Source organism: Culex quinquefasciatus, chromosome 3 (genome assembly GCF_015732765.1).
Source record: "Culex quinquefasciatus strain JHB chromosome 3, VPISU_Cqui_1.0_pri_paternal, whole genome shotgun sequence".
Classification (NCBI taxonomy): domain Eukaryota; kingdom Metazoa; phylum Arthropoda; class Insecta; order Diptera; family Culicidae; genus Culex; species Culex quinquefasciatus.
In genome coordinates this window covers 4,539,634-4,555,859 of record NC_051863.1, presented here as the reverse complement: position 1 = coordinate 4,555,859, position 16,226 = coordinate 4,539,634, and the positions used below count along the sequence as shown (strand labels likewise).

Here is a 16,226-nt window from a genome sequence, read left to right as displayed (position 1 = left end):
TTCACTCAAAAGTTAAAGCTGTTTGGATATTCACGTACCATTTTTGTATGGACAGCTGCCAAAATTGTATGGAGACTTGTATGAGTTAACCAATGACACAAAACAGCTTCCTTGGACATAGGGAAGGTCCCCACAAAGTTTGAGCCAAATCAAAAAATACAAATAAGCTCACATAAACTTGAAACTTTTGTTAAATTGTTTGCTCTTTTAAAGCACTTTCCTGTGGACCGGATCACAAATTATAGGTTAGATTTTCGGCTTTGCGGTCTTGGTGGGAAAATTCAAAACAACGTCTTTTTTCTCGTATACGAGAAAACAGTCGTTATTTTGAATTTTTCCGCCAAGTCCGAAAAGCCGAAAACCTAACCTGCTCTTTTTGGTAAAAATAAAATTCGAAATTAACATAATTGTAAAACTAAATTTGACCAGCACAATTGGAAACTACGAACAATAATAAATACTTTAAGTTCATCTCTTGATTTATAGTGCTGTTGATTTTAATTTATTGTTCAGTTTTCGAAAGATTTATCGGACGGTTTTTTTTTTAATAATTTCATTGATTTTTTTTATTTGGAGCCATTAAACGAAATACTCAAAATTATTTCAAATTGATCATTATTTTTTATTTGCGAAGTAAGAAGATTTTTATAATGATTTAATTCCATCGTTTTTTTAAACCATTTAGCTTTTTTATCGAAAATATTAAAATGAAATGTGCCTTAGCAGTTAATGTTCCCGAATAACCCCTCTATTTGTCAACCTCCATTCCTTACGAAACAGTCAACCGAACCTTGTACCCAACCACCACTTTCCCATCCGGCGACATCACCGTAGCTCTCACCACGTACTTGTCCTTCATGACCACCACCGGGAGGTCCTTTTCGTGTATCTCGAACCCATCGATCGCGTACTTGCCCTTGGGCAGCGGACACGTGCCCTGCGGTGGCATGTTGGACGCCGCGATCACCGCCTTCACCATCTCCATGTCCGAGTTGTAAAAGTCGCAAAAGTGGTGCTTCCCACTGAGCAAAACGGGCCCGCTGCCGTCTTTGCCCCGGACCTCGAAGGTGCCCACGTTTTCGTTGCCCCAATTTTGGTTCGCCTCAAAGTCCCCCGACAGGCTGAAGCTGTTGCGCTTCTTTCGCGTCACCCGGAGCGTCCCCATCGTGAGGTAGCTCACGTCGATGTCCGCGTCCGGCTCGAACGAATCGATGCTGACTTCGTACATCTGGAAGGCGATATTGGTAAAAGTTGTTATTTTTTTTAACAATTTTACTTACATTTCCACAAACTGAAGCTATTGCTAGACAAAAGAGTAAAATTGTGAAATGGGGAACCATTTTTTAATTCAATTTCTATTTATCATTTGAGTTTGCACAGAACTGATCAAATTCTTCAGCAGTCGATTATATTTAACTAAGGGTTTTGACAGGGAGTAAATTATTCTGAATCTGATACTGAACTACAAGCCCAACCTCATGTTCACAATTTGCGTGCTCAAATGCAATAAATTCACAACATTTGATGAAAGATGCATCTGGAACTTTCAACAACATCAGCAAAGTTCATTACAGTTTGCAACATGCAACTGATCGCAACTCTTTTTGTTACCATCCTAATTTTTTCAATGTATCAGGATATTGTTCAACCCGCCGTAAGTATTTCCCAGATTTTTTTTTCCAAATTCTTGAGTCAGGCCTAATAAAATTCAATCATAGATGTACGACGTTAGCCTGGATTCGCTGGAACCCAATCCCAACAGTGATAAAGCGTTCATTAATTACGGAACGCTGCGGGTGTCCAAGAAAAGTCGCAATTTGTTCGTGGTCGCCGGCTATTTCGAGTATCTGCAGAACGTGGACGACAACACCAAGGTGGACTACGCGATCTACTACAACGACAACAAGAAGCCGATGATCGCGGGTGAGCAGGGCTACTGCAAGGTGCTGGACAACGATAGCGGAGTTCTGCGCCGACTGCGGGAGGTGTCCAACATGCCACCACCGGGGACGTGTCCCTTCCCGAAGGGTCGCATCACGATCAACAACTACGAGCTGGACGACTCGCAGCTGCCGATGACTTTGCCCCCGGGCCAGTACACGCTGGTCATGAAGATGATCGAGTCGAACGAGCTGAAGGCTGGATATAAGATAAAGCTGACCGTAAAGTGAACAGAAAGTATTAAAGTATTTTGAGTGGTGATTCTGAACAATAAAAGCAGTCCAAACCAAGTTGAACTGAAAAAAAACTTTGCTCTTTGTTCTTTGTTCTTTGTTCTTTGTTCTTTGTTCTTTGTTCTTTGTTCTTTGTTCTTTGTTCTTTGTTCTTTGTTCTTTGTTCTTTGTTCTTTGTTCTTTGTTCTTTGTTCTTTGTTCTTTGTTCTTTGTTCTTTGTTCTTTGTTCTTTGTTCTTTGTTCTTTGTTCTTTGTTCTTTGTTCTTTGTTCTTTGTTCTTTGTTCTTTGTTCTTTGTTCTTTGTTCTTTGTTCTTTGTTCTTTGTTCTTTGTTCTTTGTTCTTTGTTCTTTGTTCTTTGTTCTTTGTTCTTTGTTCTTTGTTCTTTGTTCTTTGTTCTTTGTTCTTTGTTCTTTGTTCTTTGTTCTTTGTTCTTTGTTCTTTGTTCTTTGTTCTTTGTTCTTTGTTCTTTGTTCTTTGTTCTTTGTTCTTTGTTCTTTGTTCTTTGTTCTTTGTTCTTTGTTCTTTGTTCTTTGTTCTTTGTTCTTTGTTCTTTGTTCTTTGTTCTTTGTTCTTTGTTCTTTGTTCTTTGTTCTTTGTTCTTTGTTCTTTGTTCTTTGTTCTTTGTTCTTTGTTCTTTGTTCTTTGTTCTTTGTTCTTTGTTCTTTGTTCTTTGTTCTTTGTTCTTTGTTCTTTGTTCTTTGTTCTTTGTTCTTTGTTCTTTGTTCTTTGTTCTTTGTTCTTTGTTCTTTGTTCTTTGTTCTTTGTTCTTTGTTCTTTGTTCTTTGTTCTTTGTTCTTTGTTCTTTGTTCTTTGTTCTTTGTTCTTTGTTCTTTGTTCTTTGTTCTTTGTTCTTTGTTCTTTGTTCTTTGTTCTTTGTTCTTTGTTCTTTGTTCTTTGTTCTTTGTTCTTTGTTCTTTGTTCTTTGTTCTTTGTTCTTTGTTCTTTGTTCTTTGTTCTTTGTTCTTTGTTCTTTGTTCTTTGTTCTTTGTTCTTTGTTCTTTGTTCTTTGTTCTTTGTTCTTTGTTCTTTGTTCTTTGTTCTTGAGCAACAAAAACAAGCTAAACATGACAAATTAGTTTGAAAACATTATTTAACTATTTTCAATGAAAAAAAAAGTCATGTTTTTTTGTTTTTATATATTTTCAGACAATATTGAGGTAAATAATAAGAATGTTTGTGTTCATTTACTGATTTAACAAACAAAAGCCCACCTCCTAGGAAACCGTCAGCTTTATCTTATACCCTACCATGGCAACGCCATCGGGGTTCATCAACCTCGCAGACACCTCGTACTGATCCTTCGGTATCATCATCGGCAGGTCCTTCTCCTGCAGCTCAAACCCGTAGATTGTGTAGTTACCCTTCGGCATCGGACACGTGCCCTGCGGTGGCAAATTGGACGCCTTGATAGCGGTCTTCACGAACGCCAAGTCCGAGTTGTAAATGTCGCAAAACTGATTCATCACGCTGACCAGGGTCGATCCCTTGCCGTTCTTACCGCGCACTTCGACGATGCCCTGGGAAAAGTGACAAATTTAGGATATTTTTTCGCAAGCAACCAATAACATACCAAATTTTCATTGCCCCAATTATGATGGGTTTCGAAGTTGCCTTGGATGCTGAAACTGTTGCGATCCTTACGGGTCACTCTAACGGTGCTGATAGAAATGTAGGTGTCGCCGATCTCAGGATCCGGCTCGAACGAATCGATGGTAACTTCGTACATCTGAAAAGGAAAATTTACATTATAAATTCATTACCACTACAAGCTAAATAATTTCACGTGTCCAAAAACGAAGGATGCGAAAACACACAGGATTGGTAAAACTTCAAGAAACATCTTTTTTAAGATAATTGAACTAAATTTCAAAATGAGACAAGTCGCCCATAATTTGGATTATTTATAGTTGAACGATTGCATTTCATCTATCCTGATTTTAAAATTGAGCATGTCAGCAAATGACACCTTTGTTGAATAATATTTACATGTATAATTCTACGAAGTAAGTTTTCCCCTTGCATCCGGGAAACAAATTCAGCAAGTTCCGATTCATTTCATTGTGTAACTTTTAAACAGGTTACAGTGATTGACCCGAATGAACGAGGATTGAAATATTTGAAAATAAACAAATGTAATGTTGATTTTTGCTTCTTTGTTTTAACATTTCTTTAGGTTTTGGATTTTTACTGAATATTTTTTTATAAATTTACCCAAAAGTGTTCTTAGAATAAAAAAGAGCAAAAATAAATAAAATAAACGAATTACATACGGGTCATTTCACCTCAACTGTCTAATCTAATCTAATCTAATCATTTCACCTCAACTGTACACAAAAAAGTACAAATTCGAAATTGACTTTTTCTGACCAACTTTCAACCTGACGGTACTCCCAACCAGCCCTACCAGAATCTAATCTAATCTAATCATTTCACCTCAACTGTACACAAAAAAGTACAAATTCGAAATTGACTTTTTCTGACCACTTTCAACCTGACGGTACTCCCAACCAGCCCTACCAGAATCACCGAGACATCGTCGACAACCATCGATCTACTGATTACCGACTCTCCTGATTCGGTGATAAAGTCAAGAACTCACACTGGCAACTCTATCTCGGACCACGAGGTGGTGTACATGCTGGTGAACATCAGAATACCGCGCTCTGCGCCGCAGACGCTGCGTGTGCGCAATCTTCGTGGCATCGATCCAGTGAGACTGCAAACCGACTTCCAAACCAGAGATATCCGACCCTTCCACACCGCCCTTGACGCGTCTTCAAAGGCAGATCTGCTCACCGGGGTGCTCACTGATCTGCTCCAGCAGCACGCCCCAGAACGAACCATTACTGTCCGCGATAAACGCACCCCCTGGATATCGGAAACCATCAAACAAGCTGTCGCGCTGCGGGATTTGGCATTTGCTCTTTACTCGCGAAATCCCAACCGGGCCAGGGGAGACAACCAGTGGCAAGATTATGTCGGGAAGCGCGATCGGGCCAACTCTCTCATCTATGCTGCCAAGAAACGTTATGCCGATCAACACTTCAGCCACGATCTGCCAGCAAAAACGCTCTGGTCTAATCTGAGGAGGGAAGGGGTGCACAACAACGCGAAGAAGTCTTCGCTGGATGAAGGGATCGACGCTGATGAACTGAACATGTTCTTCAGTGATGGCCATCGTCAGCTTCAAAACGGACGCCAACCCGGAGTAACTGCAGAACCACCTCATCGGACTGCGGTTGACCATGGCGCGGCCGAATTCGGTTTTCGTCGGACATCCCAAGAAGAAATCTGCCGGAAAATCTATGAGATTCAGACCAATGCTACTGGCCCAGACGGAATTCTCATCTCCTTCATCAAACTGCTCTGCCCTTTCATTCTCCCGCACTTGTCCCATCTGTTCAACCACATCATCCAGACCAAGTCGTTCCCCTCAAGCTGGAAAAAGGCTCTCATCACCCCTATCCCGAAGCAGACCAATCCCTCGCAGCCCAAAGACTTCCGGCCAATCAGCGTTCTCCCGGCGATCTCAAAAATTCTTGAGAAGATATTGCTGTCGCAAATTTCCGAGCACCTCGACAACCCGGCTGCACCGCTTCTGGCTCGGCAGCAGTCAGGATACAGGAAGGGACACAGCACGACAACAGCTTTGACAAAAGTGGTTCACGATCTGTATGGGAACCTCGACAACGACCGCTGCACTGTCATGGTTCTGGTCGACTTTTCTCTCGCCTTCAACTGTGTGAACCATCGAACTTTGGAAACGAAGCTTCGAGGAGAGTTTCGGTTTTCTCGAGGAGCCTGTGACCTGATCTCGTCGTTTCTTGCGGATCGGAAGCAGTCCGTCAGGCTGGGAGATGTTGTGTCGGGAGAACGTGATGTGATTGACGGCACACCTCAGGGATCCTGCCTCAGCGCGCTACTTTTTAGCCTGTACATCAACAGTCTCCCAGGGTCCCTGAGGTGCGAGTACCATCTGTATGCTGACGATCTCCAAGTCTACGTTTCCGGACCATCAGCCGAAGTGGACACTCTGGTCGACGCTATCAACGAAGATCTCGCGGCAATAGCTCGTTGGGCCGATGCTAACTGGCTCGCACCCAACCCCAAGAAGACCAAAGCGATTATCTTCTGCAAGTCTGGAGCGGTTGTGCCACAGACAGAAATAAAATTCTGTGGCGAAGCCGTGCCGTGGTCTGACGTCGTTACGAATCTCGGCCTGAAGATGGATTGTCAGCTGTCGTGGTCCCACCAAGTCAACGACGTTGTTCAAAAGGTGTTCAACACTTTGCGTACGTTTCGTCGTTTTGGCCCTGTACTCTCTACGTTGACACGACGCAAGCTGGTGCAGGCGGTGGTTATGCCAATTTTCACCTACGCCGACGTTGTCTACTACCCTGGACTGTCAGCTGCGCTCAAGGACCAGCTGTACCGCTGTTTCAAAGCCGCTGTGCGTTTCGTGTACAACATGCGCCGACGAGACACTACTGCAGCCGTGAGGACTACCATCCTGGGTGTTGATCTGCCTGCGAACTATCAACTTAGGATCTGTAGCTTTATGCGCCAGGCCTACTACAAGAACGTTCCGGATTACATCCAGCAGCACCTGCAGCGTGGACAGCTAGAGCGAACACGATGCTTCATCATTCCTCGGCACACAACAACCAGTGGAAAGAGTGTGTTGGTGTATGGATCGACCTGCTGGAACGGACTACCGGCTGATGCCAAAAACAAACCAACATTGAGCACATTTAAAAAATTTGTCCGTCATTTATTATGAGCCTTCTGCCACTTAATTTTGAGCCTTCTGCCACTGTTCTAGCTGTAGTTAAAATAAGCTATAATTTGTTTGATTTATCAAACTATCCATTGTAATTTCCTTTACCGTTACTTCCTTGACCTTAAGCAAAGTGTATACACTAACAGGCTACCGTTACAAATAAACAAACAAATTACAAAATTACCAAGCTCAATTTTGTTGGAGCTATTGATACTATCAAAACATGTTAGAGTCCTGATTTTGAACCAAATTGGATCACCCCTGCTTTTTAGGCACCACCCCAAATTTTAACAACTTTCGTCATTTTTTTCAAAAAAATTCTTTTTCAAAAAGGCATATCTCGGAAACAAATATAGAGCATTTAATTTTTTTGCCAAAATTATTGATCTGATCTTAACAACATTTAAAAGTTCTTTTTCGTTCGAAAATTTTAATTTGCAGTAAAGGAATATTTTAGCCGTTGCAAGGAAAACTGAACTGATTATGAACAGTAGGCGTTTCGAAACACGATTTTGGGAAAAGTAGGGCAAGACGACCATTTATTTTACCAATATGCCATTTTACCTAAATCAGTAGTGTCCCTAATAATGACTTGCACCTATTACGAAGTATGATTTATCTTTTGGTAATTTTTGTTGAAAGCTTTTAAAAAACCTCGTTCAGATGGGGCTACTGTACCATATTGATTAAAGTATGGAAAAAATTTCAAATCGCTACAACAACCTATTTTATTGGGAAATAAATACATAACAGTATCTGAAAACTGATAAACATTTGTTAAAAGAAATTCTTTATTCTAAATATAGTGATATTATGAAAATAAACTTTTTATCATCTAAGCAGTTTATATTTTTTTTTTTCGTAGAAACCATAAAATTTTTAGTAAAATATTATTATTTTATCTGAAAATGAATATAAGTTTCAAATATAATCTAATCGGATGTGTCCTAGTAATATCACGGTGTGTTTTCTGAGCAATCTTAAGGAGAAACAATAGTCATCGCTACTTTCAAATGTGTCTTTAAGGAAATTTTCTCAGCTTTCCAATGCTTCTAAGAACGACATGTTTCATCGAAAAATTTCTGAACTATCTTTATTTTAAGTTTTTTGTTTTAAAATCCTTCATCAGTTATTGGATACTTTTAAATAACAGTTTAGGAAACTTGTCAAATGACGTAATTTATGTGTCATTTACTCATGTACCTAAATGTTCAAAAATATACAATTACAAATAAATACTTTGTCATTGCTAAATATTTTAAAAATTAACTTTTGATTGAGTTTCTGAATATGCGGGATTTATTCAGAAATTCAAATCAGAAAACCGTATTAAATACATGTTTACAAGAATTAATAGATTATTACAAAATTTTTGTGTTCAAATATCAGCCGTCTGCTCTGATTTAGTTTGGATTTAGCTGATACAAGCGAAATTTTTGCTGGTTTGAGATTGTTAAGGGTAATTAGATTTTTATAAATAAATTTCATATTTCCCTAACCAAATGTTAACAAGTTGCAATACTTTTCATGAGTATAAAAGGTTTTTTTAGTTTTTTTAAATGAAATGATCAAGTAGTCAGCAATGTTATAAAATTCCTATCTGTTTTAAAAACGTTTGACAAGTATCTTAAGTTTTATTCAAATAGCTTGTAATGGAGGCTTCTGTTTGATTTTATGTTTGAATTAATATTTTATTTTGGTTTCAACCAAAAAAATGTTTATGAAGGTGTTTTCAACATTATCAAATGAAACACAAAGTTTTAATGATACTTTCAACAGTAAAAAAATAAAAATATATATATTTACTTTACACCAATGAAAATATAACTTTTGAAGCATGCAACAGTAATTTGTAGTACATTTCCGATTTTAAATCATGTTTTGTATCTATGTTCCTGGTTAATGGTTAAATCTTGGTGATATTTTCTAAAACAAAGGAAATATAATATTTATTCAAAAAACGCAATAACAATCTTACACCTGCAAAAAATTTGGTAGTATCAGCTAAATCATAGCAGACACGTGATATATGATCACAAAAAAATGTAATAATCTATTAATTGTCGTAAAAATTTCATTTAAATATGGTTTTATAATTCTAATTACTGAATAAATTCCACAAGTTCAAAATCCAGTTAAAATATAATTTTAAAAATGATTAGCGATTTGCATTATTCTACAAATTTGTTTCTCGTCTAATTTTGCCCATTTTGATGAGTAAAAGACACATAAACACATCATTTGTCTAGTTTTCCGAACTGTTTTTAAACAAAAAACTTAAAATAAATATATCTAAGAAATTTTCCGATTAAACATTTCGCTCTTAGAAGCATTGGAAAGCTGAGAAAATTTCCTATAAGACACATTTGAAAATAGCAATGCCTTTTTTTATCCTGAAAAGGTTGTTCTAGAAAACACGCCGTGAATAACAGTTAAATTGTTGCGTTTTAATGTTTGAGCTTGAATAAGCAAAAACGAATGCACGCAATGTAAACAATAACAAACACGTTTTGTTTGGCTGACCATTATGTGCGTTGTCCCGAAGTTTGGATGAAGTTGGTTGCCGGAGGCCCGAGTTATAGGGGAAATATACCCATTTTAATCACTCTAAGCCGTTCGACCAATTCTTATCACTTTTGCAGTTTTCCGCTATTAAATCAACATTTTCAGATGTATCAACAAAGAAGAGTTGCTTGCTCTCTTTCATTTGAGCTATTTATTACTTTGGAACAGTCAAAAACACTTTATGAAAGCTGTAATTCATGATCAAAGTGCTGATAGGCCGATAATAGAAATAGGCTGAGAAAGGTTGTCGTTGTTCCATCAATTTTCAGGGAGTGACAAGATAGCACGACAAGATTGAAACTTCTTTCATGTGCAAAGTGACAAAAATGCACGGAGTTTTTTTTCTTCAGATTTCGGAGACTATCTCAGGATTGAAATCAAATTTTGAGGATCTGCGAAGGTCAATACGTGAGGCATTGTGAGCTGCACAAAATGGCGTTCTTAACTCAATTTGGCCCAGAATGCACGTACGACAAATTAGCACGCCGGCGACGAATTCTAAAATCTTTTTTTTTACAGTAAAAAACCCGATTTTTAAAGAAACTTGTTGTACCAAAGTCGTAGTCAAGACCTGGAATAAGATTGATTTCTTTTATTTTTCAATACACAAAATTACATGCCTCTAAATTTGGAAATAACCTTGAAGAAGTTAACTTATTTCAACCAACTTGTTTTTTTTTATTTCTGGGCTGTGACTGCTAGTTTTTTTTTTTAAGGGAAAATTTGGGCTCCAAAACTTGGGCAGAAGAAACATTAATAGAATGGAACTTAAAAATATGGTTATTCATTTTTTTTTTGTGCATGAATTTTAACTATTTCTATCGCTGATTGGATTTTTCATTTTTTGCTTCAATATTTATAAGAATCAAAATTCTAGGAGTTTCGGCCAAATTTCTCGGGAATCAAAAGGCTAAAAAATGGCCAATTTTCCGGATTTTTTTTCCCGGGAACTATCGCTGGTCATTCTATTACTTAGATTGATTTTTTTTTGGATGTCGGACAATCAAATCTGGATTGTACTTCGAAATACTGAAAATCATGAAAAAAATATTGAAAATATTGAAAATATTTTTAAGCTATACTTTGTTTAAAAAGATGCCTTGTGTCGTTTTTTTGTACACAATTTAAATTATTACTACTACTCGGGTAGTGGAAAAAAAGTTGAATATTGATTCTACAGAAGCATGCTCATTGCTCAATCAGTGAAATTTATCTACACAAAAAGGGGGGAGAACTCAAACTATCAAACAACACGAACACAATGTATTTTGCGCAAAACATGAAAAGGGAAAGAACAGTCGATTCAACTCAATTTCAAACAATGAAACCAATCACAGTTGTTGTTCAAACTTTCGTTCTGTTGACCATGCATCCAAATTTGATACAAACTGCTGTAAGTATTCTTTCTTTACCTCAAATAAGCAAAACTAAAATTGTCACCCATTTAGTTGTACGAAATAAGCATGGATTCGCTCGAGCCCGACCCCAACAGTGACGCGTCGTTCATAGATTACGGAACGCTGCGGGTGTCGAAAAAGAGCCGCAACCTGTTCGTGATCGCCGGCTACTTTGAGTATTTGCAAAATTTGGACGACGATACCAAGGTAGATTAACCAAAACAAATTGTGAGATAAAAATGTTAATTTTGTTTTCTCAACTTTTCAAGGTCATGTACGCAATCTACCTCAACGACAACAAGAAACCGATGATTTCCGGTGAAAAGGGCTACTGCCAGGTGCTGGAAGGTGACAGTGGCGTTATGCACCGGCTGCGTGAGCTGTCCAACCTGCCCCCGCCGGGGACGTGTCCCTTCCCGCGGGGCAAATACACGATCAACAACTACGAGCTGGACGACACGCAGCTGCCGATTGCGGTTCCACCGGGCCAATATTCGCTCGTGATGAAAATGGTCGAAGCTAATCAGGTTAAAGCGGGCTACACCATCAAGGTGACCATTAAATGAATGCAGCATTATAGTTGAATTAACGATACTTTGGTGAGAAATAAAATGCCGAATTTCGCGTGCAGTTCTATGCAGTGTTATTTTGTATTCGATTTGATCGACATGTTTCATCTACTGTTGATCGTATTTCAATGTATAGTAGAATATTCCGCACTAGAACAGGTTAGTTTTGCAATTATTCTTGTGTTCAAATTCAATTCAACAATTATTTATTTTTAAAAAGCAGGAGGTACGAAGCGAAACGAAATGCATGCTCAAATCGTTCATTCCAGGTAATTGTGAAAGTGATTTTATAAACTTTCATAATTTTCAAATTTTGATGAACGCAAAATATGAAACATACCTTTGGGGAACGATCCATCTGCTGCAGGATTTGGACCAAAGCATTAGCTTATCAACAATGACTTGGAAGCATCATTATTTTAGAGACAGTCAAATTGTACTTGGAGACTATTACGACCCACTTTGCGTTAGTTCTACGAAACAATGGCTCGTATCCATTGAACCGAGCTACTCAACGTGCCCAATACGAAAGGGAACATTTAACGTGCTCAATGTCACTCGTCTTCGCCTGCCGGAATTAAGTTTGGGAAATTATCACGTGGAAATGAGACTCTTCCAAAACAATTTCTTGATCTGTCAAGCAAAACTGTTTTTTGACATATTAAAAGGTTAGATGCTGCGCGATGTGATGAAATTGAGTTAATGAATGAAAGAGATATTCGCTTTGAATTTTTAAAAAATATAATATGATGATCATGGCCCAGCAAAGCATAGCATTACGGATCTGCACCACGCTGTAGGGGGTGCCACAATGGTCAATTCAATATTCAGCAATTCTATTAGAAAAGAGCCTAAACCGAAAAAAAAGTTTTGCAATCGGGCTCAAATTTTTTCTGGGGGTTCCTCGGCCAAAATAATTAGACCCGTATTTTTTTGTTTGGCCATAAGGGTGACCTACATCTTGCTAGGGTTGTTCGAAAAATGGCAATTTTCGTCATTTTTTTTTTTTGATTTTTTGAAAATAAAAACTACGTTTTTTGACGCGCCGCGCGCAAAAACAGGAAAATGACGAAATCGGCAAAAAATCAACTTTTTTCACTAAAACTGCGATAACTTAAAAAAATCAGCGATGACCTATACATGTCTGGCTATTAAAATGTTCGTAATTGAAAGACGCAACTTTTTTGCCGATTTCGTCATTTTCCTGTTTTTTGCGCGTGGCGCGTCGAAAAACTCAGTTTTTATTTTCAAAAAATCATATCTTGGAAACGTACGGTTCGACATCGCCAATTTTTTGATATGTTTTGTGAAATTTTCCGAGGAATCCGATAAAAATATTTTCAGACATAGGCTCTTTGGTCCAGACACGGTCAAAACGCCATTTTAAGTTTTCATACGACTTTTTCAATAGTTAAACTAGATTTTTGGAACTTCTTACTATTTTTATCACATAGCCAATTTCATCACCTTTCTTTTGCGTCTAAGACAGCTGAAATCGGATGAAATGGCGCAGAGATATGATTTTTCGAAAAAAGTGATTTTTGCGAAAAATTACGAAAATTGACATTTTTCGAACCACTGTAGCAAGATGTAGGTCACCCTAATGGCCAAACAAAAAAATACGCCCGATTGGAGAACTTTTTTCGGTTTAGGCTCTTTTCAAATGGAATTGCTGTATTATTAGACAATCTGATTGCTGCCCGGTACATCCCTGGGCAAAACGGCCTCAATTTCGAACTGTCAAAGTGGAACCAATTTACCGTTCGCCAAAAGTAGAGAGTATTGTAATCGATTGTGGAAAAAATGTTTTTTTTAAGAATGAAAATTTTTTGGCTTATTAGGACCTGAAGTTGGCGTCAAAAAATCATTAAAAAGTTGAGGCAAGATCGTCATTTTTATAATTATGAATTGATGTTGTTATGGAGTCGATGCGGTTATATTCATCCAGAAGCTGTCTTAATCTTAATTTGATTCTGTTTGACAACCTACTGGTTTAGTAAAAATCATCTCTGTTTGTTGCATCAGCTTCAGTAGAATTAGCGATGTTTTTCGCTGGACCAGGAAGAGCTGTAGGAATCCAAAATCAGCCAGGAAAATTATCTGGGACATCGCAGAATGACACTCTCGCCGCAGTTCTTCGTCATCCGTAAAAAAAGAAAAACCTCTTCTAACCCATCCAAACTTGAAAACATACACAATTTTCCAGCAAAAATATCGAACACTAGTAAAAGTTAAACACAAACAACTCATTTACCAGTAAGAAATAAAGTCATGCTTGTGCTTGAACAGCTTCCTACTTTGCAGATGTAAACAAAGTGGGATCATTCGAAAATCACGTTACGCATTCGCTCTATTCATCCCGTATTCATCCCGTGGGGATTTGGGAGGGGATTTTTTTGTTGTTCACTAATGGAAAAAGTGCAGGGAACCCATGCGACTTTTAAAAGTGAACGAAATATTTTTGGGAGGTTCGGAATGGGGGTTAGAGGAGTTTCATCGGGCCGATGAAAATAGTTGAATGCGTATTGTATTAAATGATTTGGATGTTTGTAAGTGTAAATGTGAGTCTGTTGTGGCAATCACGGCCACAAGCTAAGATCACATTGAGAAGAGGAGAACGAGAGACGAAAAAGAAACGATGAGGTCCTTATTTGAGTCTCGTTTTTATTACTCTCGTCCTCTTTCGTCTTGTTTTATCAATAAACAGTACGTGGCTTCGAAGCAGGTAAAGAACCAACGCGCTTGGAATAGTTTTAGTAAAATAAAAGCAGTTAGTTCTGAGTATCGACAGAGTTCACATCATTCAATATCACTATCCTCAACATGGGCTAATAAGCATATAGTTTTGCTATAATAATAAATAATAAATATAATGAATATAATAAATAAAGAAATAAGGCTGGTACAAATATTTTTAAAAGTTTTTGTCACCCCCCCCCCCCCCTTTTCAAAATTGGCCCGAAAAATCAGGGGGCAAAAAAAAATGTTTACAATAAACTTCAAAATTTCAATGAAAATTCAAGTGCAACCAGCTGAAATCAACTTAAAATACATTATTCTGCGTTTAAAATCATTTTTAGCATGTTTGGGTTTGTTAAAAAATCTTAAGATTTTTCGAAAATTTTCGATGCAAAATCTTTTTTTTCGATACAATTTTAGTTTTTGTCAGATCTTAGATTTTTTGAAAACTAATGATTGCAAAACAACTGAACTAGTGTAAAATGCATTTTAAAACACTTTTTTCATTTAAATGTGAAGACTATGGCTTGTTATTTAAATTTTTATATTTTTTTATTTTTTTGCCCCCCCCCCCCTTGACCTCGGCCAGGGCCGAGGGACAAAAACTTTTTTAAATATTTGCATCGGCCTAAGAATATGTATAATAAATATGATAAATATAATAAATATAATCAAAACAAATCCAAGAAGCTGTAAAAAATAAATAAGTAATTAAAAATATAAATGCTCCGGATGGTTCCCACGCTGTTTTAGAAAGTTTCGTTAATAGAAGCAATTTAATCATATATGGTATGAGGAGAAGGTATGTAATAGGAACCGACTTCCAAATAGTACATAAATAACTCTTAAGTGGCCATATCTCGAGATAGGGTTGCCAGATCTTCATTTTTTTATAATATGATGGTCATGATATTCAAAATAGATCATTTAAATTTACAAGACAAGCTTGAACTTGTTGCTAATTTTCGACAAGATTGCTGATTTTGGCATAACAATGATTAATCTGCACATACTAAATTCATGAAGACCCGGGCTGACGGGAATAGCAAAATTCATGCCATTTCAATAACAAATACTGTTAAAATAACAGAAGACGTTATGCAATCTTCTTGAAAAATCCATTTTTGCATAAGGGTTTAATAACAATTTATGCTATCATAACAAAATTTGTTATTGGTCTGATATTAGTTGAGAGCCAAAACAATTTTGGAATAACATTTTTTGTTATGGAACAATACCGCAAACTGTTATTGGGATGATCGGATTAGTTGTTAAAATAACAAAAAATAATAACAAATATTTGTTCGAAGAATAACTACAAAATGTTAGTAGTCTGTTATTACAATAACAATCCAATAACAAAAAAAATCATAACGATGAATAACAAATCTTGTTATAAATAACATTAAATGTTATTGGCCTAGTATTTTCAAATATCAAAAAATGTTATTCCCGAGTTATTTCCGTCTGCTCGGGGAAGCATTAACTAGCAGTTGATTATTTTTCCAAAGTTTGAATGGTGAGCGACTCATCTTGTTTGCCTTTGGAGCGATCGGTGATCATCGATTCTTGAGCAAAACTTTAAATGCTTGAAGGATTTCAGAATTCTTATCAGATTAGAAGTAGATTAAGAAGCCCTTATGCGATAAAGTATCAAACAAATTTAATGATTATAAGTTTCACACAAAAACAACCAGGGCTGTGGAGTCGGAGTCGGAGTCGAAGCCGGAGTCGGTGGAGTCGGGTCTTTTTGGGAAGCCTAGAGTCGGAGTCGGAGTCGGAGTCGTAAAAACTCGAACCGCTGGAGTCGGAGTCGGAACCGGAGTCGGCTAAATTTTATTAGCTGGAGTCGGAGTCAGAGTCGGAGCCGAAAATTTCTGATTACCCAGAGTTGGAGTCGGAGTCGGAGTTATCTTAAATTCAACAAAAATTTTGTTTATTTTTCAGTATTTGCTATAAAACAGATTAATTTACAAAACTTCTTATATTTTTATTTTTTTT

At 37.3% G+C, this 16,226-nt stretch overlaps 5 protein-coding genes across 5 annotated transcripts; 3 read left to right on the top strand and 2 right to left on the bottom strand.

The window, feature by feature from the left end:
- Positions 1-600: 600 nt before the first annotated feature.
- On the bottom strand, positions 601-1,391 carry LOC119770266. Its single transcript, XM_038264820.1, has 2 exons — positions 1,281-1,391; positions 601-1,228 (listed from the first exon to the last, which is right to left on the bottom strand). Exons 1-2 carry the CDS (start codon positions 1,338-1,340, stop codon positions 770-772), a joined length of 519 nt encoding a protein of 172 aa, XP_038120748.1. The 5' UTR covers positions 1,341-1,391; the 3' UTR covers positions 601-769.
- Positions 1,392-1,579: 188 nt separating this feature from the next.
- On the top strand, positions 1,580-2,232 carry LOC119770364. The gene is made up of 2 exons (XM_038265083.1): positions 1,580-1,654; positions 1,719-2,232. The coding sequence occupies exons 1-2, from the start codon at positions 1,583-1,585 to the stop codon at positions 2,169-2,171; spliced, it is 525 nt and encodes a 174-aa protein (XP_038121011.1). The 5' UTR covers positions 1,580-1,582; the 3' UTR covers positions 2,172-2,232.
- A 1,115-nt stretch (positions 2,233-3,347) lies between these two features.
- Positions 3,348-4,154, bottom strand: LOC119770518. The gene is made up of 3 exons (XM_038265530.1): positions 3,959-4,154; positions 3,746-3,901; positions 3,348-3,692 (listed from the first exon to the last, which is right to left on the bottom strand). The coding sequence occupies exons 1-3, from the start codon at positions 4,013-4,015 to the stop codon at positions 3,390-3,392; spliced, it is 516 nt and encodes a 171-aa protein (XP_038121458.1). The 5' UTR covers positions 4,016-4,154; the 3' UTR covers positions 3,348-3,389.
- Positions 4,155-4,161: 7 nt separating this feature from the next.
- LOC119770789 lies at positions 4,162-6,955 on the top strand. Its single transcript, XM_038266288.1, has 2 exons — positions 4,162-4,178; positions 4,687-6,955. Exons 1-2 carry the CDS (start codon positions 4,162-4,164, stop codon positions 6,953-6,955), a joined length of 2,286 nt encoding a protein of 761 aa, XP_038122216.1.
- A 3,857-nt stretch (positions 6,956-10,812) lies between these two features.
- On the top strand, positions 10,813-11,540 carry LOC6045228. The gene is made up of 3 exons (XM_001862591.2): positions 10,813-10,913; positions 10,969-11,124; positions 11,187-11,540. The coding sequence occupies exons 1-3, from the start codon at positions 10,842-10,844 to the stop codon at positions 11,481-11,483; spliced, it is 525 nt and encodes a 174-aa protein (XP_001862626.2). The 5' UTR covers positions 10,813-10,841; the 3' UTR covers positions 11,484-11,540.
- Positions 11,541-16,226: the final 4,686 nt, after the last annotated feature.

Coding starts and splice junctions, on each gene's coding strand:
- LOC6045228 (XM_001862591.2), top strand. CDS start 10,842: ATGAAACCAATCACAGTTGTTGTTCAAACTTTCGTTCTGTTGACCATG. Junction 10,914..10,968: donor CAAATTTGATACAAACTGCT/GTAAGTATTCTT, acceptor TCACCCATTTAG/TTGTACGAAATAAGCATGGA. Junction 11,125..11,186: donor ATTTGGACGACGATACCAAG/GTAGATTAACCA, acceptor CAACTTTTCAAG/GTCATGTACGCAATCTACCT.
- LOC119770518 (XM_038265530.1), bottom strand. CDS start 4,015: ATGTTTCTTGAAGTTTTACCAATCCTGTGTGTTTTCGCATCCTTCGTT. Junction 3,902..3,958: donor CATCCTTCGTTTTTGGACAC/GTGAAATTATTT, acceptor TTTCCTTTTCAG/ATGTACGAAGTTACCATCGA. Junction 3,693..3,745: donor ATTGGGGCAATGAAAATTTG/GTATGTTATTGG, acceptor CACTTTTCCCAG/GGCATCGTCGAAGTGCGCGG.
- LOC119770266 (XM_038264820.1), bottom strand. CDS start 1,340: ATGGTTCCCCATTTCACAATTTTACTCTTTTGTCTAGCAATAGCTTCA. Junction 1,229..1,280: donor TAGCTTCAGTTTGTGGAAAT/GTAAGTAAAATT, acceptor ATCGCCTTCCAG/ATGTACGAAGTCAGCATCGA.
- LOC119770364 (XM_038265083.1), top strand. CDS start 1,583: ATGCAACTGATCGCAACTCTTTTTGTTACCATCCTAATTTTTTCAATG. Junction 1,655..1,718: donor AGGATATTGTTCAACCCGCC/GTAAGTATTTCC, acceptor ATTCAATCATAG/ATGTACGACGTTAGCCTGGA.